The 16375-nt window shown below is 35.7% G+C and overlaps 2 protein-coding genes across 3 annotated transcripts in view; one reads left to right on the top strand and one right to left on the bottom strand.

Annotated features, from left to right (window-relative positions):
- Nucleotides 1-16375, top strand: part of LOC131432974 (gamma-aminobutyric acid type B receptor subunit 1) — a 247899-nt gene that overhangs the window by 36401 nt on the left and 195123 nt on the right. Inside the window, exon 2 of the mRNA XM_058599660.1 lies at nucleotides 13105-13341. Within this exon, the coding sequence (XP_058455643.1) occupies nucleotides 13105-13341 (237 nt within the window). The remainder of the gene's footprint in view (nucleotides 1-13104; nucleotides 13342-16375) is intronic.
- The window catches only part of LOC131432975 (uncharacterized), a 290167-nt gene that overhangs the window by 99884 nt on the left and 173908 nt on the right, over nucleotides 1-16375 (bottom strand). The window lies entirely within an intron of this gene.

Below are 16375 nucleotides of genomic sequence, written 5' to 3'. Positions count from 1 at the left end.
GCTTCAAACAAGAACGATTGCGTCATCTAGCTGTTGGTCGTTTGCATTGGAGAAAAATGCAACGAAAACAGAACAACGACCGTGTAAATTTTTTAAAATCAGCCCTTCCAAGGGCTATATACGTATACAAAAGAACAATTAGAATTACTTATATATTGAAGTATGCAACTCGGAAGTTGAAATGATCAGTATTTTATCGCTCATTACATCTGCATTTGTTTAGAGGAAATTTTTCGCATGAAGTTGAAAAAGGAAGTGTTTTGACGTGTATGTCTACCTTTTTCCTTTTCGAATAATTTTATATGATAGCCGACAGCATCGATAAAAAAATGTCGGCTTTAATCTCAGCTTACTTGCGCACCTTTACTAAAAACATCAATGTAGAAAGCTGTAGATATATTTCATACTTTTCATATCATATGCCTGTTCTATCATTGATCGATCCAGTGATTTAATGTTTTTATCACTGGAAGATTATAATTGGTTGTGAATGCTATACCCGGGTTGGCGGTTCAATGCATAGGATGCTGGTCTTACAAGCCAGTTGTCGTATGTTCGAGCCCCGACCTGGAAGGATTCTTAGTGTCAGTAGGATCCATAGTACTAGCCATGCAATGATTCTGTACACTAAGAATCGGCTGCGAAGTCTGTTGAAACAGAAAGGCCAAATTCCACAAAAGGAATGTTATGCCAAGACTTTGCTATGCTATACCTACGTCAACCATCCATCCACCTACGCCAACATATCGCATTCACGGTCAACAGGTTAGCCTGAAAATAGATGACGGAAGTCAGCGGCATCCATCGGGATACGAATTCAACTCGTCACTCTCCATCACGAACGCCTTCATAAAAGGTTCCAGAACCACCATTATTTGATTATAAGGAACAATAATACAAATAACAATAATACAAATTATTTCGTAATATTTAATTGTGTGTCAGAATGTTTGAACGCACAAATCTCCAAATAACTGGAGGAACGTGCCACTGGAGCCAATTATTTCTGATTCCAAGCTAGTGAAAATGGCTTTAGACATATTGGAGAAATTAAAAAGTGGTCCTTTTTGCCTTTCTCATATAGAAAGGTTATGCAATCATTGTGAAAACCGACTTTTGAATCGAGGCACGGAGGGCCGAGTGTCATATACCATTCGACTCAGTTCGTCGAGTACGCAAAATGTCTGTGTATGTGTATGTGTGTGTATGTGCGTATGTGTGTATGTAACGTTTTTTTTTGCATTAACTAACTAACGGTTCCGGAATTATGGGGCAAAATGTGCAAAAAATTGTGTAAATAAGTGCACTAACTTTTCTCAGAGATGGCTGAACCGATTTTCACAAACTTAGATTCAAATGAAAGGTCTTGAGGTCCCATACAAAATTCCTGAATATTATTTAGATCCGACTTCCGGTTCGGGAGTTATGGAGTAAAATGTGCACAAAAAAAGGAAATATGTGTTCTAATTTTTCTCATAGATGGCGCGACCGATTTTCACAAACTTAGGTTCAAATGAAAGGTCCTGTGGTCCCATGCGTTATTCCTGAATTTCATGCGGATCCGACTTCTGGATCCGGAAATATAGGGTAAAGTGTGTTAAAAATTGTATACCATCACTTAAAATGGGGAAACACCTTAAAAAAATTTCTAAACCGACCTCAAATCTTTTCCAATTGATAGTTTTTATCAGTAGACGGTCAAACAATCCGATTTTGGTTATTCTTTTAAGAATCGAAGAAAATTATTTTGAAGAATACTACAGTATTATATATGATAGTATGATTGATATGAGAAAGGCATCATTACAGCACTAGGTGGATTAAAACAGGTTTTGAGTTTCTGATCACTATTACTAGTATATCTGGAACCGGATTCCGGAAAGCGATACAGCCGAAGAAAGATGGTATGGCCAGCAACTTACAAGGCCTCTGTGAAGTATAAAAATTTATTTACTATACTATTTGTTCATCTTTATACATTCTTCGAAAGAAGCGAACTATAAAAATTTGCAGCTTTTTTCACTCAACACTCAGTAATTCCAAAATTGAAAATCAGATCCGTATGAAATGCAAAACTTTCATTTGAGCCTACTTCATATCTCTATAAAATTGATTTGTTGACAATTAGCAACTTTATACGTTCACGCATAAAACATAATCAATTATGATATATTGCATGCGGCAAAATTTGCTTTGGAGAATGTAACATTTCATGTTATGATATGTAACGGATTTCTCTGAAAATCTGGCTTCACTATATGATACAAAACACTCACTCAAATATGCAAAATATCAAAAAACGTCTGTTTTTTTTTGCACGAATTATATATACTCCACATATGCAGAGCTTAATAGATATTATAAATTTACTATCTGATTAACAAACCTAATATAGGTTGGCCCTTTAGATGTACCTCATTCCTAGCAGAATATTTTGCTTTATTGGAATCGTTCAAAACTCTTCCAGTTATATGATTTTATTTTGCGGTGAAACATATTTACATCAAAATCATTTATTCAACTCAATTTGCTGGGTTAAACAAACTGACGAAGGTTGACCCATGTCCGCTGAAGACGATCTGATTGAAAATGGTATTTCTGAAAAGACTGACCCTTTTCATTAATCAAATGCTGTTTCTGTTGTGTTGAAGTTTTTTCTGCTGTGAACTTGATGACGCGTGCAATTTATATCAAGCGTAAATTCAAAATTTCTTTGATGCCAGTTTTTAGCGAGTGTATGTAATTCGCATGCAAAAATGATCACTGTAGATAGTTTTTGCTTTCAAAAAATCTCATCAGCTGTTATTTTCATTATTTTTTTATCTTCTGGAATAACTGAGATAATATTTGTAGAATTTACTAACGAATGCTACACTTAGTTCGGTAACGATAGCATCCCCCAACTGAATCTTGTCACTTAGAATTATTATTTAATTTGTTTGTTGTGACGAAAAGTGCTAGTCAAAATTATAATTTACCTAGATTCAGCTATACTCTCAAAACCAAGATTGGGAAAACCATCCATGTACTTAACATATTGTCTCGTTGTTATTTTGTAGTTTGATAAAAGGGTTCCATAGCTTCCGACTAAAACAAGAAGCGCATTCAGTTGATAACTCTATGAAGTGCAAAAGTGACTTTATTTCAATGATAAAAAAGTATCCAAAAATACATGTTTTGTTATGTTTCTGAAAAATTGTATCGTTATATGTGGAAGATTGTAGATTATAAGATCCCTGCTGCAAATCGCATTTTTTGACATCAAAAATGCCTTACTCTTCACGGGACGGGGCCAGGTTTCAATTAAAAGTTTCAAATATAACCGCTTAACCTTTTTTCTGTCATAATGTCAACACATATTACTTCTCCATTTGTTGATGGATTCATATGTTTCAACCGCTAATCCATTCGAAATCTCTTAACTTAAATGTGCATAGAAAAAGTGGAAAACTTTTCCAAAAATACGCTATTGAAAAAACAATTTGAATAGAACCACGGTTTCACGAGCCAATCAGAACACACTATCAGGGCAACAAGCAAACTACGCAGATATGAAAACTAAAGGACACAATTTTTTCATCATTTTTCTTGAACGATTCGCGCAACACGACAGGTATTGCGAAACATTTTACGCTCTTCAACTTCACACTGTCTGGTAGAAATAATAAATATCGATTAAAATCGGATCTCGCTAATATCGATATTTCGTAGTCATATATTGATATTATGGATAAATATCGATATATTCTGGAAGTTCTAGTGTAAATCTATAATAACCAGTTCGGTAAAAATTTCAATCGAATATTATTAGATGATATATTTCGCCTTGAACTTTCTATAAATAAAGGCGAAAAATTAACATACTATTTCTAACTTTATGAATACTTAAAAATAATAGTGCTTATTTACAAATCGCTTATGTTCGTGAACTTTTTGTGGACACAGCCTTGTCAATATTCCAGATTTATTAAATGCCAGATTTTTCGACAGATGCTCTAACTCTTCCAAAGCAATATTGAACAAGATACAAGAGAGTTCAAGACCTTGCTGTAGCCCTCTCCGAGATTCGAAGGGACTCGAAAGCGTCCCAGATACTCGGACGTAGCACATCTCTCTATCGATCGTTGCTTTGACCAATCGCGTCAGTCGTATTCGTATTCGTGCATGATCTGCCATAGCTGTTCTCGATCGATTGTGTCGTATGCTGCTTTGAAGTCAATGAATAGGTGATGCGTCAATGAATAGGTGTGATATATTCGGTACAAGTACTCCAGAATATGTGATCCGTAGTGGCGCGGGCTCCAGTAAATCCAGCTTACTACGGCATTACGAATTCCTTAGCTATTGGTGATAAACGACGGGAAAGGATTTGGAAGAGTACCTTGTAGGCGGCGTTCAGCATCGTGATTGCGCGGTAATTGCAACAATCTAGCTTATCTTCCCTTTTAGTAGATGGGACATACCACTTCTTCCATGCATTCCTGCAATAGAATCTCCTCCTCCCAAATCTTAGAAATCATCCAGTGGAGCACTCTAACCAGTGCCTCTCCTCCATGTTAGAGCAGCTCGCCTAGTAACTGGTCATTGCCCGCGGCTTTGTTGTTTCTTAGCTTGCCAATCTCCTCACTTATCTCCGACAGATCAGGTGCTGGGAATCTGTCAGCGTGCACACAGATTGATTCCTGTGTCGTTCTCTGTATCTTGTGCTTGGTCATTCAGATGCTCGTCATAGTAAACTAATCATAGTATCTAATCGTGTGACAATCGATTAAGCATTCCATGAGATGTCGAAGTTAAGTTCCATTGCCAGAGCTTTTGGTCATTATTTACAGTACTTCTTGTTTACTGGGACCCAAAACGTATGGCTATTAATTAACATGACGAATAAATTGGAATAGTTTTGAGTCCAGTCTTTTGAAGTAAATTTTTGTTTATGAAATTCTTGTAGGCATTTTTTGGGGAAACGATTGAGCTCCTCTATTTCCGATACTTTCGGAAATCGGTGTGACCGTGGTCAGTTAAGTTCACCTAATCAATTGTAAACCATTTCATTTGATTCGAAATTTTGAAAATCAGTTTAGCCATCTTTAAGAAATTAACATATTTACACTAATCACTTTGTATCTCCTGAAACGGAGTTCGAATCTGATTAAAAACCAAGATGTTTTTATGGGATCTTAATACCATTCATTTGAATCTTACATGGAGTAAATCGGTTTAGAGGAAAATGTGTTTTTCATTATTTTCAATTTCGTTACACATGTCATTTGATAGTTGAAGAACCAGAAGTCCGATCCAAATGATATTCAGGAACTTTCTATAAGAGTATACGTCTTTTCATATAAATTCTACGCATACATTTGTAGAAGTTGTATTTTACCAATTTATGGCTTGTTGGATAGCTATTAGAGTGCAAAATTTAAGCCTTTGAACATATTATGTTCACAAGATCGATTGTGACACATAATGTAGAAAACCTAAAACTTTACCTAACTCAAAAAGTAAACATCAGATCTGCAAAACATTCAATAGCGGACGGGCCGACGAGGAGGCCTGCCATTTGTGACTAGTTTGATCAAAATCGGTCAAGTCATCTCGGAGATCTCGACCTCTTTGTTGATAACACTCTTACAAACACGTAATATAGCAAATCTACGAAATCAAAACACAATATGATCCCGGAACTGGAAGTATTATCCACGACGAATTCAGGGATTAATTAATGAATGAAATTCAAAAGCAGGCTATGGGACCATGAAGCCTTTCATTTGAATATTACTTTGTGAAAATCGGTTCAGCCATTTCCGAGAAAAGTGAATGCATATTTTTGCTACATACAGACAGACACACACACATACATTTCATTTGCTCTGTTTGGCAAGCTGAATCGAATGATATATGACATTCGGCCCTCGGATAAAAAGTCGATTTTTACAGTGATTACATAGCGTTTTAATATGAGAAAGGCCATAAAGGTAAAATAATAAATATTGAATACTAAAATCAGCCAAATTCAAATATAATAATAGAAGCTTATTCTTTCTTTCTTTTATCTTCTTCATAGAAGCTTTGTACCCCACAAAAACGTTGACAGATAGAAAAAGTCACGAGAGCGTTTTTGTCAGTGTCCTCATATTCACCCAAGAAATAACGAAATCAAGGTTCTTCTGTATTTATGAAAGGCGCATCAATATTACTCGTTATCAAAGCAAATATAAATGCTATTTGTCGAATACTGCCACTGTGCAAGCAATGCTCTTTCTTTAGATTCTGTTCACTTGATCTAGCAAACATCTTACATTTATTCTTTAGATAATCATAAATTATGCATCAAGACGAAGACGGATGCTACGATGAATAGGAAAACTAAAATGCGTGCTCAGAATGTTTCGATGAGTGAAGGTTCGTTCTGGAAACATCCTCAGTCTCATAACCCATCCATCATTACATCAATATTTGAATGGGAGTAGAGACTTACCAGAGAAATATTAATATAGAAGTTCAAGTCGTCGCAGCAATGCACGGTGGTACAGGATGCAAAACTAGCGGGACAGTTTTCAGAACATTTGTTTTACTTAATAAACTGCGTTTTTTGGCCATAGTGCATTTAGGGTGGAACTAAAAAACATGATTTAAACAATTGTTTCGAAATCTGGGTGATATAGAACAATGCTTTTTCCACAATAATTTATAATCATTAATTTTAAGCAACTTTGTTGAAGATATTGAATCGGTATCTGTATCTGGATCTGTATTTTTATATTAGAACGGTTTACATATGCTAAGGTGCTTCTTAAAAACAGTTTTTTTTCCAAAAATTTGTTTGTATGATTTTTTTTAATAAATAAAGGTGCAACTTATAGTGAAAGAAGATTTTGGCTCAAAAATTATTAAAAAAATTGTAACAAATTAGAACCCGGGTAGGTGTAAATAGCAAACAAAAGTCAAAATAATAACAAATTTTACCATCATATCTTGGTTTGATGTCTCTGTGTTGTCAGAGTGATACTTGATATTTTCGTGATATTTCATCAAGGGATCAAGACATTGTACAATATCTGTTCAACATCAAAATTAGTTATAATATCTTATTTCGTTATTGATGAGCTATTTCAATTTCATTAAGTAAATTGACCCAGTAGTTTTATTTTCAAATAAAATACCATTTAATAAACTGCATCAGAATCAGATAAGGGAAATACTTAAGATATTACTCTATTCTAAATTCTAGAATATAAAATAATGAACAAATTCATCTTCTATAAATATTTTGTTCTTGGTTTGATATTACAATGACAGAATTTTTTATTTTGTTGCTATTTTCTCAGGCAGACTTTGTTATGATTTTTGATATTTTAACTCTTATTTCAAACTAAATAATGTTAATTTCTACCATTGAGATGTTTGATTTTAATGACAGAATTTGGTATTGGTTTGCAAATCACTTCTACCCGGGAATGAACAGTTTACCGTTAGCTGTCAAATGATGTTCATTCAACGAATGTTGTGTGATTATATCATGTTCATGTAAAATCTAAAAAGTTATTTTCAATGTGTTGACATCATTAATGCATATGCAATTATCAAAGAAACCAACATATTTTGTTTGTCAGAAGGGTGCATCTTACTCATTTCAGATCTTCAGGGAGAAACACAATGCTACCCCCATGTTACTCAGGTTGTCAATCCACTCCATCATCCTGTCATTCACTTGTAAGATACCATGATGCATTCCCAGACCTTCCCCGTTGTCTATATAATTGAGTATAATACAATATAATATAATACAATATAACAGAACATAATATAATATAATATGGTATAATATAACATAATGAAATAAAACAAAATATAGTATATTATCATATAATATAATATCTACCTATCTATCTATATATATAAAAATGCAGAGATCATTCTTTCGCATCAAGTAAGAACGGATGGACAGATTTACAAGATTCTTTTTTTGTTTGATCAGTTTTTACCCCCACCGGGTTCGTACATAGAAAAAATTAGGAAAATTTGCCGGAAAAGTGGGAAAAATCCATGAAGTTGTTTTGTATGGACAATGGAATTTTCCACTGAAAAAGTCGCCAATGATTGCTAGATCTACGATTGATGTTTGGCGCGCAACAAGTTGCATAAGTGTTAGGCCGTCGTAGGAAAGAATACTAGATCGTTGAACAAATTGTTTGGCGCGTAAGGAGATGTTTTGTGTGGAGATTTCACATGCATACTTGATTCATGTTATTTGTCATTTCGAGTCACGTGCTTCATTGGAATCACAATTATTGCTTGCCAAATGACTCAATAACGGAATACATATGACTGTTCTAGAAAACCGCTGTAGGCAAGAGAAAAAGTTCTGATATCGTTTACCAATTGATGGATTGTATGTAATGGAGTTAGATAAATAATATTGGTCATCGTGAGCGCGAGTTTAACAAATCAGAAAATTTTTGATTGAATCAATGAAAAGATTGTGCTGTAGAAGCGCTTATGTCAAACTAATACATTTTTCTTGCTTTCTAATGATTTAGCGCACATAATAACCTAACCCCTCCCTCCCCCTACTCACGCACGGGCCTGGTACCTGAACAACATCCACTTTATCAGAGCCCTAAAGTACGCATGGTACTTTTTGGCAACTTGAATATACAGAACAAGTTCTGAGAAAACTTTCTCGCTGCTTGAAAACTGTACAAGGAACTGCTTCACAGTTTATTCTGTTGCGTCGGGTGAACATTCAAGTATAAGTAATTCCTTAAAACGGACTGTTCAGAATGGTTTGTATGCTTTGTATGTATGTGTTAAGTTTATCAATACAAAATTCTGGTTAGTGAGCTTTTTTATCAATTACCGAAAGCAAGAATCACATATGGAAGAGAAAGCGTGGCACAGCGCTCCTCTTCTTCTTGTCCCAGTCGGATTCGATTCAAGAACCATTTTCACAATGCTGTCGTCCGACATCTTTATGACATGCCCAGTCCATCGTAGACGTCAAATCGAGTTCCAATTCTTACAGGTCAGGTGCTGGGAATCTGTCGTCGGCGGTCGTGATCTTGGTCTTTCTGGTGGCGTTTTTTTCCTCCGGACAGCCGAATTCTGTCTGTTCCGCGCCTTTCTGTATCGTTTCTCGTTCGCATCGTGCGGTGTTGCAGCATTCTTCTCTCCGATCAACTGCTGGCATTCGCCGTAAAACCAGTCATTTCCTAGATTCGGTAACCTCGTACCTAGTACGGTTGCAGCAGTGCTACTAACGGTGGACCTCATATTCCTCCAACCGTCTTCAAGAGTCAACGTGCCAAGCTGCTCTTCCGAAAGTCGCACTAGCTCCAGTTGTTGCGCGTATTCCTTTGCAGTACGAACATACAAATAACGACAAGAAAGTGGTCATAATCAATGTTAGCACTGCGGAAAATGCGGACATTGATGACGTCGGAGAAGAATCGCTCGTCGATGAGAACATGGTCGATTTGATTTTGCGTATGTTGAACAGGTTACTTTGAGGATATCTTTGCGGTGCTTCGAACTATCATTTCTCGGAAGGCTGCAAAGTTCATGCATCGTTGGCCGTTGTCGTTTGTTGCCGCGTGCAGGATCTCCAGTTCGATCTAAGGCCTGTACATTACCTCTCGGCCTACCTGAGCATTTATGTCACCGATGATGAGTTTTACATCCCGTCGTGGACAGCTGTCCTACGTCAAAATAAACGAAACCTGTGCATTGAATTATTAAATCTGGACCTACCAACAGAAAATTTTTGGGAATGGTAATGGCCCCATCAGAGAGCCAATCAGAGAATCTTCTCAATGAGAAAATATATCACGAAAATTGTACTTTTTATTCAAGCTAAACTTTTGTTTTTAGAAAATCTTATGTTTACTCTCTAAGAGGTTCGCAGGATTGCTCTCGAAAAACTATCACAGTAGGCATACGATTTTGTCTTAAGTTTATTTTTCATGTGGAAACGTAACGATCGAATTGCTATACCTGTGTCGTATTCGTATGGACTGGCTCATGAAATCTTTTCACCATTGCTGACCTTCTCTGTGTTGAATTGTTGATTACATTGAACAAGTGATCATGGGAATTAGACTACTGGTTTGACAGGAATGATGTAGTCGGAGAAATTGTTTTAACTTTAAATTAAATGTTTTGCACATTGTGATGAAATCCAACTTTTCATTCTTGGTTGCATCTTACACCATGGTCAAAGCTTTGAATGAAATCTAGACCTCATTCCGATCCAATTATCCAGCTCCGCGACACCTATGGAAAAGAATGATGAGGCGTCGTCCTTCTGGAAAGTAGGTAAAGTATCAACATTTCCTCTCCTCCTTATCCTTTATCCTTCTCGGTGAATGATGGAGATAAGAGCAGTCGATAATGATGGCTATAATGCTGTCGAGATGTTTGAGTTGGAATGATATCAATTCCCAATACTATTTCCTAAATGACCCTTATTAGTCAATCAGCAAAAAACATGATGATATAAGTGTGCAATTCGCCAAGACCATCGTCACAATGCAAAGCAACACGCAAGAGGCTCGCAGGTTTGCTCTCTGAGGACTTGTTCTCTGGTAGGTCCAAGTGTATATCTACAATAAAGAAGAGAGCGTCTCTTGCTTATGAAAAATAATTGTTTCTATCGCCGCTGAATGGCGGTTCTGTATTCTAAATGGCTGTGGAGTTATACTCCATGTAAATAAATGTATAAAACTAGTTTGAAACTCAATCTAACTAAAATAGTTTTCCCGAAAAATGAATTTTTTTTTAAATAAACTAATTGCATAGAAAATGTTTACCGATTCCATCATGTTTTTGCGCCGCCTAAATGTTGGCGTCCAAAGCGGTCACCTCACTCGCCTCACCCTCACAACGGCTCTGACTTATAATAAACATATAGTTTCCGAATTCCGAAAAAAATGGGTAAAATTATTTTAAGTGAAATCCAAAATACATGGCTTTTTTGAAATTTAAACCACGAAACCATAACTTCAAAAAATTCAAAAGGTTTTGATACAATTGGTAGCAGATAGCGCATTGGACACTAGCTGGTGTATTTGTATGATCAAGATAAAAGTATATGAAACTGAAAAATATAATCCAAATACGCGTCGATTGTTTACTCTGTATACTGTTGATGCAATTGCGCTACCTATATGAGTTCAATGTATGCAATATACAATGTCTACATATTTAAATTAATTATTTGGTGAACGATCGATAAATGCACACATCAGTAGTTCTGGGGATAAATACTTCACCGACATATGTTGATTTTTTCAAATTGAATATAAATTTAGTGAATTATATTATAAGAGTCGAACAATATTGAAAACAATATCATGTCCTTTCCGGTTCATTATCCACTCGTTATGAAATGGGTCAGAAATCACCTTCAAGCAAGAACAAATAAAACAGAATTCGATTTACTCGCAAACGACCTGAACACGGTTAGGATGTTTGGCCTTTGGAGCCTGAGACGATGTTCTCTTACGATGAATGTTTCATCATTGATATTCGTGATTGATTACTTCGATAATGTGATTGATAACGGAGCAAGATTATTTCTGAAAAGTATGCATTTCAAAACTCGAAACTCTGAATAGGTAAAGAGACTTTTGAATGTTTTATACAGTTGTAGGAATGAAAAGGTCTATAATAACTATCTAAAAATCACATTGATAGCACTGAACAATATATCGTATGCAGCTCAGGATTTATGCTTTCATCTTCAGTAGACCTGGTTTAGATGGTCAAAGTACAAGAGACTTTTTGTCATATGACTACGTGCATAAACGTTCGTTGGATTTTATCAACTTGATTGAAAATTATCGTCTGTGAATAATCAAACTGATATCCATTGATATAAACTGTGAGGATTGCTATTTTAAATAAAAGGTTAATGTCTGCCGAAATTGATTCATATAATAAAAATCTATTTTAATCCACCTAGTGGTGTAATGATGCCTTTCTCATATCAATCATACTATCATATATAATACTGTGGTATTCTTCAAAACAATTTTCTTCGATTCTTGAAACCGAAATCGGTTTGTTTGACCGTCTACTGATAAAAACTATCAATTGGAGAAGATTTGAGATCGATTTAGAAAACTTTTTACGGGTTTTCGCCCTTTTCAGTATTGGTATAAAATTTTTAACACACTTTACCCTATATTTCCGGATCCGGAAGTCGGATCCGAATGAAATTCAGAAATTACGTATGGGACCACAGGAGCTTTCACTTAAACCTAAGTTTGTGAAAATCGGTCGCGCCATTTATGAGAAAAGTTCGAACACATATTTTCATTTTTTTGCACATTTTACCCCATACCTCTGGAACCAGAAGTCGGATCCAAATAATATTCAGGAATTTTGTATGGGACCACAAGACCTTTTATTTGAATCTAAATTTGTGAAAATCGGTTCAGCCATCTCTGAGAAAAGTTAGTGCACTTATTTTCACAATTTTTTTGCTCATTTTACCCCATAATTCCGGAACCGGAAGTCGGATCCAAATAATATTCAGGAATTTTGTATGAGACCATAAGACCTTCCATTTGAATCTAAGTTTGTGAAAATCGGTTCAGCCATCTCCGAGAAAAGTTAGTGCGAAAAAACGCTACATTCACACATACGCACATACACACACACAGACATTTTGCGTACTCGACGAACTGAGTCGAGTGGTACATGACACTCGACCCTCGGGGCCTCGGTTCGAAAGTCGGTTTTCACAGTGATTCATAACCTTTCTATATGAGAAGGCAAAACCATTACTTATAGACATCGGTTGTTTTTCCTAAAAGTTATTCAATGTTTACATACCGACATAAAAGATGCAGCACCCTGTACATCGGGTCTACAATGTACATACATTATCCATATGAAGTACAATGAAATCCTACAATTCGGTTACTATTTATAACGCGTGAACTTTGTCCGAGAAAAATAGATCGTCCATCTATTACCCTAGTTGGTTTGGGTGAAAGAAGCACTGATTGTATTCACAGAGATATGATCACCTTGCTATAATTAATTATTTTAAGCCGCTAATATACTAATACTCATCATCTCATATCTATCTACTTGCAGGATATGTTTTGGAATGTCGTTGTGAGTGTGTCGTTTCTAGTGTTGGTGTTAAATATCAATGTTGTCAGTGGATATAATCAGTTACATATCGGTGGGATTTTTCCTATCAATGGGAAAGGTGGTTGGCAAGGAGGGCAGGCTTGTATGCCAGCAGCGAAACTTGCTCTGCTGGATGTCAACGAGAAAGAGGATCTACTGCCAGGATTCAACTTGACGCTACACAGCAATGATAGCGAGGTAGGTTTTTGATTTCAAAAAAATTACAGTTTCAAAGAAATTTGATTACTTTTTATAAAGGATCTCACCAGTATCCCTTTTCTCCTGCTCGCTCTGCTGTCAGCAACGCGAGATGAAACACGACCACTGAAAGAATAAAATAAAAACACTCGCGAATGGGTCCGCTGCAGACCAACCCTAGACCCTCAGTCCGAATGACACGATCGACTTGTAAACTTTCACACATTCCACAGAAATCCGACAACACCGACAATGACATGCAGACGGCGGTTAACAGGTTAACATCGTTAAATTTTGGGGCGGCAAACTCACAGTATCCGCCGCTTGAGCATTTTCAGTTTTTGCGAATCAACACTATTTAATGAATAGCACTCTCACCACTAGCCACACCTGCACTATCACTCAAAATTACTATTTCAACCAAATTCGTAACTGTACGTATCAAACAACACATTGAAATTATACTTTTTTGAGAGCAGCACCAGGATACCGCATCGAACTCTCAGTGATGTCTCAATCAAGAGTTATTGAAAACAAGAACTGTTTAATACTTTCATTAGGAGCATCATATATTCAATAAAAATAGAAGAAAGAAAATCTTTTGTAACCTTTGAACCATAAGAGTAAAAAACTTCAAACTTTGAGTAAATCCTATTCATAGTGTTGTGTTGACATCTGTTAAGTCAAGTTTTGTGCACATACAATAAAATACGTTTGTAATCCACCTAACAGCGAGACGATACCTTTTTTATCAATCTGCATATGTTTTTGCATGAATGTTCGTCGGTGTTTTTGGTTTTCAAATTAATTTAAAATAATAATTTTGAGTAATAGTAATAATAATATCCCTCAGAAATTGTAGCTATGTATAAAGAAAGGTAAAAAAATTTTTAGATATATTTTTGAATTAAGTTTACATTAACCTTTTTCGTTTTTATCCTTAAATTATCTATCGACTTGACTGCCCATACTCGCATATCAGTCCCATATCGCTTTTCGCCAATTTACGGGTTTGTTCTGTAATTGTAAAAAAATATCAACTCATGTCAGTCCCATATGCAAAGTACCCGCATGTCAGTCAGGGAAGAACAAAAGAACAAGCCTTCTTGCATCGTACATTCTAACTCTGCAAGATGCAAAGTACTAAACTTTTAACAGCATGCGATGATTTGTCGGAGATAAGTTACTAAATAAAATCGAGTATGAAAAATGTATGAACTAAAGCGGGATCAAGCAAATTGACGCTGACTAAGCAAACAGTAGTTCTCTGAAAAAGGTTTTTCCTGTATATTTTATATACGAATAACTACGGTTATGTCTATCTAGGAAAAGGTTTGGCAGTTTAACTAAGGCGCTATTTACAACCCGAAAATAAAATATGTATTGTACCCTGAATCCGTTGATGCTTTCCGTGTGCCGCAAATAAGTGAAATCTTTTGAAAGAAAGTTTCATTTTGTTGGTTAGATTATGTTCGGAGTAGTATCCCTTCCCGCTTGTGTTTGGGCAATATAACGTTCGTATACACACATCAGAATTCGGTAGACGTTGTACGAACGGCAATTAAAGTTGCAAATTTATGTGGTTTGTCCCTAAAACTTTAAAGCATTAAAATACTGTTTATGTGTTTGTTTTTTCAGGCTCGGTACCGATCTTTAGATAGCAAACTATACCTGATTTGTTTTCTTTACTACGAGGATTATGGAGGTTGTGGTTTACAGTGAATGCAATTAATTATAACTTTAATGTTTCTAATTCGATTCCAATTGAGTTTTCCTCTGATTCCGTAATTTTAACGTACTATTTGTTCGAAGGGGTTAAAAACTACAAGGATCAGCCCCATGGGGTTGTTCGAGCCGTTGATGTGGAACAAGGCAACCAAAATTTCCAATGATTGACATTTTCAATTAATCGTCACACTTTTGAATCCGCAAATGCACAAGAGTCTGCTTAGATTGATCCTTATTAGGAATCAACACCGAAGACGCGAACCGAGAATATAGACTCTATTTATCGTGATTTGTATTTGTTTCGTAGCCGACGAAATTACATCAATAGCCCAAATGTATACAATTAAATGTTTGTACATGCTTGCGATACGGATCGATATTTAAGCTTCTCTTCACCAAGCTTGTGTTCAAGTTTTGTATGCAAGCAGTTATTTTTATAGCGTTTCTCTACCATTACTACCATTTTGCGATTTCGGTTGAAGCGATAAAATATTTCTCATTATCAATCGAGTTCATCTTATATAAATTAGAAATTAGTCTTATGCACTTAAAATTTACCCTGGGGTAGTTGTCAATTTCTCAGGCGAAACGACATAACATGGGATTTCATCCAATCTTGCATGACACAAGATCAGAGCATACCAATAAAAGCTTCAAATTGTTTATGGCACTTTTTATCTTGCTGTGTAGCAACAACCTACCTCTAGCAAGCTACGCATAAGACTGAAACGTTAGCTATAATTTCGTTTCTATTTATAGATTCGCGTGCTTCCAACAGCTTTGCTTTTGCTTCGATTGACCAATCAGAGCGCTGCTTTCCTTTTGATATATCGCTTACTTCTTCAAAACCGTCGACTATGGCAGGGAAATCCGGTATGTCGGAGATTTTTTGCAGCCAAAATAGGACACTGCTAGCTATTAATCAACATTTCAATGATATGAAATTAAAAATGCATGGCAATGAACATTCAAATCAATACGTAGAAATATTTCCAATCAAATGGTGACATAATAATTATCATTGATACAAAATTGACTGAGCTGTAATTGATCAAAACCTGACCACATTTTTACGTGTATTTTTCTTGAGTTTCTAGTTTGCACCGCTATATAGAAAACGAAAATGTGTTCCACATTAAAAGATTATTTTATCAACAGCCTCATAAGAAATATCTACATAAGTTTTTTCTGCTTACGTCTAACATATATTTGTTAAGTTATTCTTGGGATTAAAGACATTTCACTTAAGTTTAACATATATCGTATACATACTTACGGTTTTTCTTATGACGGCATGCTAGGAATG

Source organism: Malaya genurostris, chromosome 2 (assembly GCF_030247185.1).
Source record: "Malaya genurostris strain Urasoe2022 chromosome 2, Malgen_1.1, whole genome shotgun sequence".
Taxonomy (NCBI): domain Eukaryota; kingdom Metazoa; phylum Arthropoda; class Insecta; order Diptera; family Culicidae; genus Malaya; species Malaya genurostris.
Note: the sequence above shows the minus strand (reverse complement) of the source record. Positions and strands in the feature narration are given on the sequence as shown.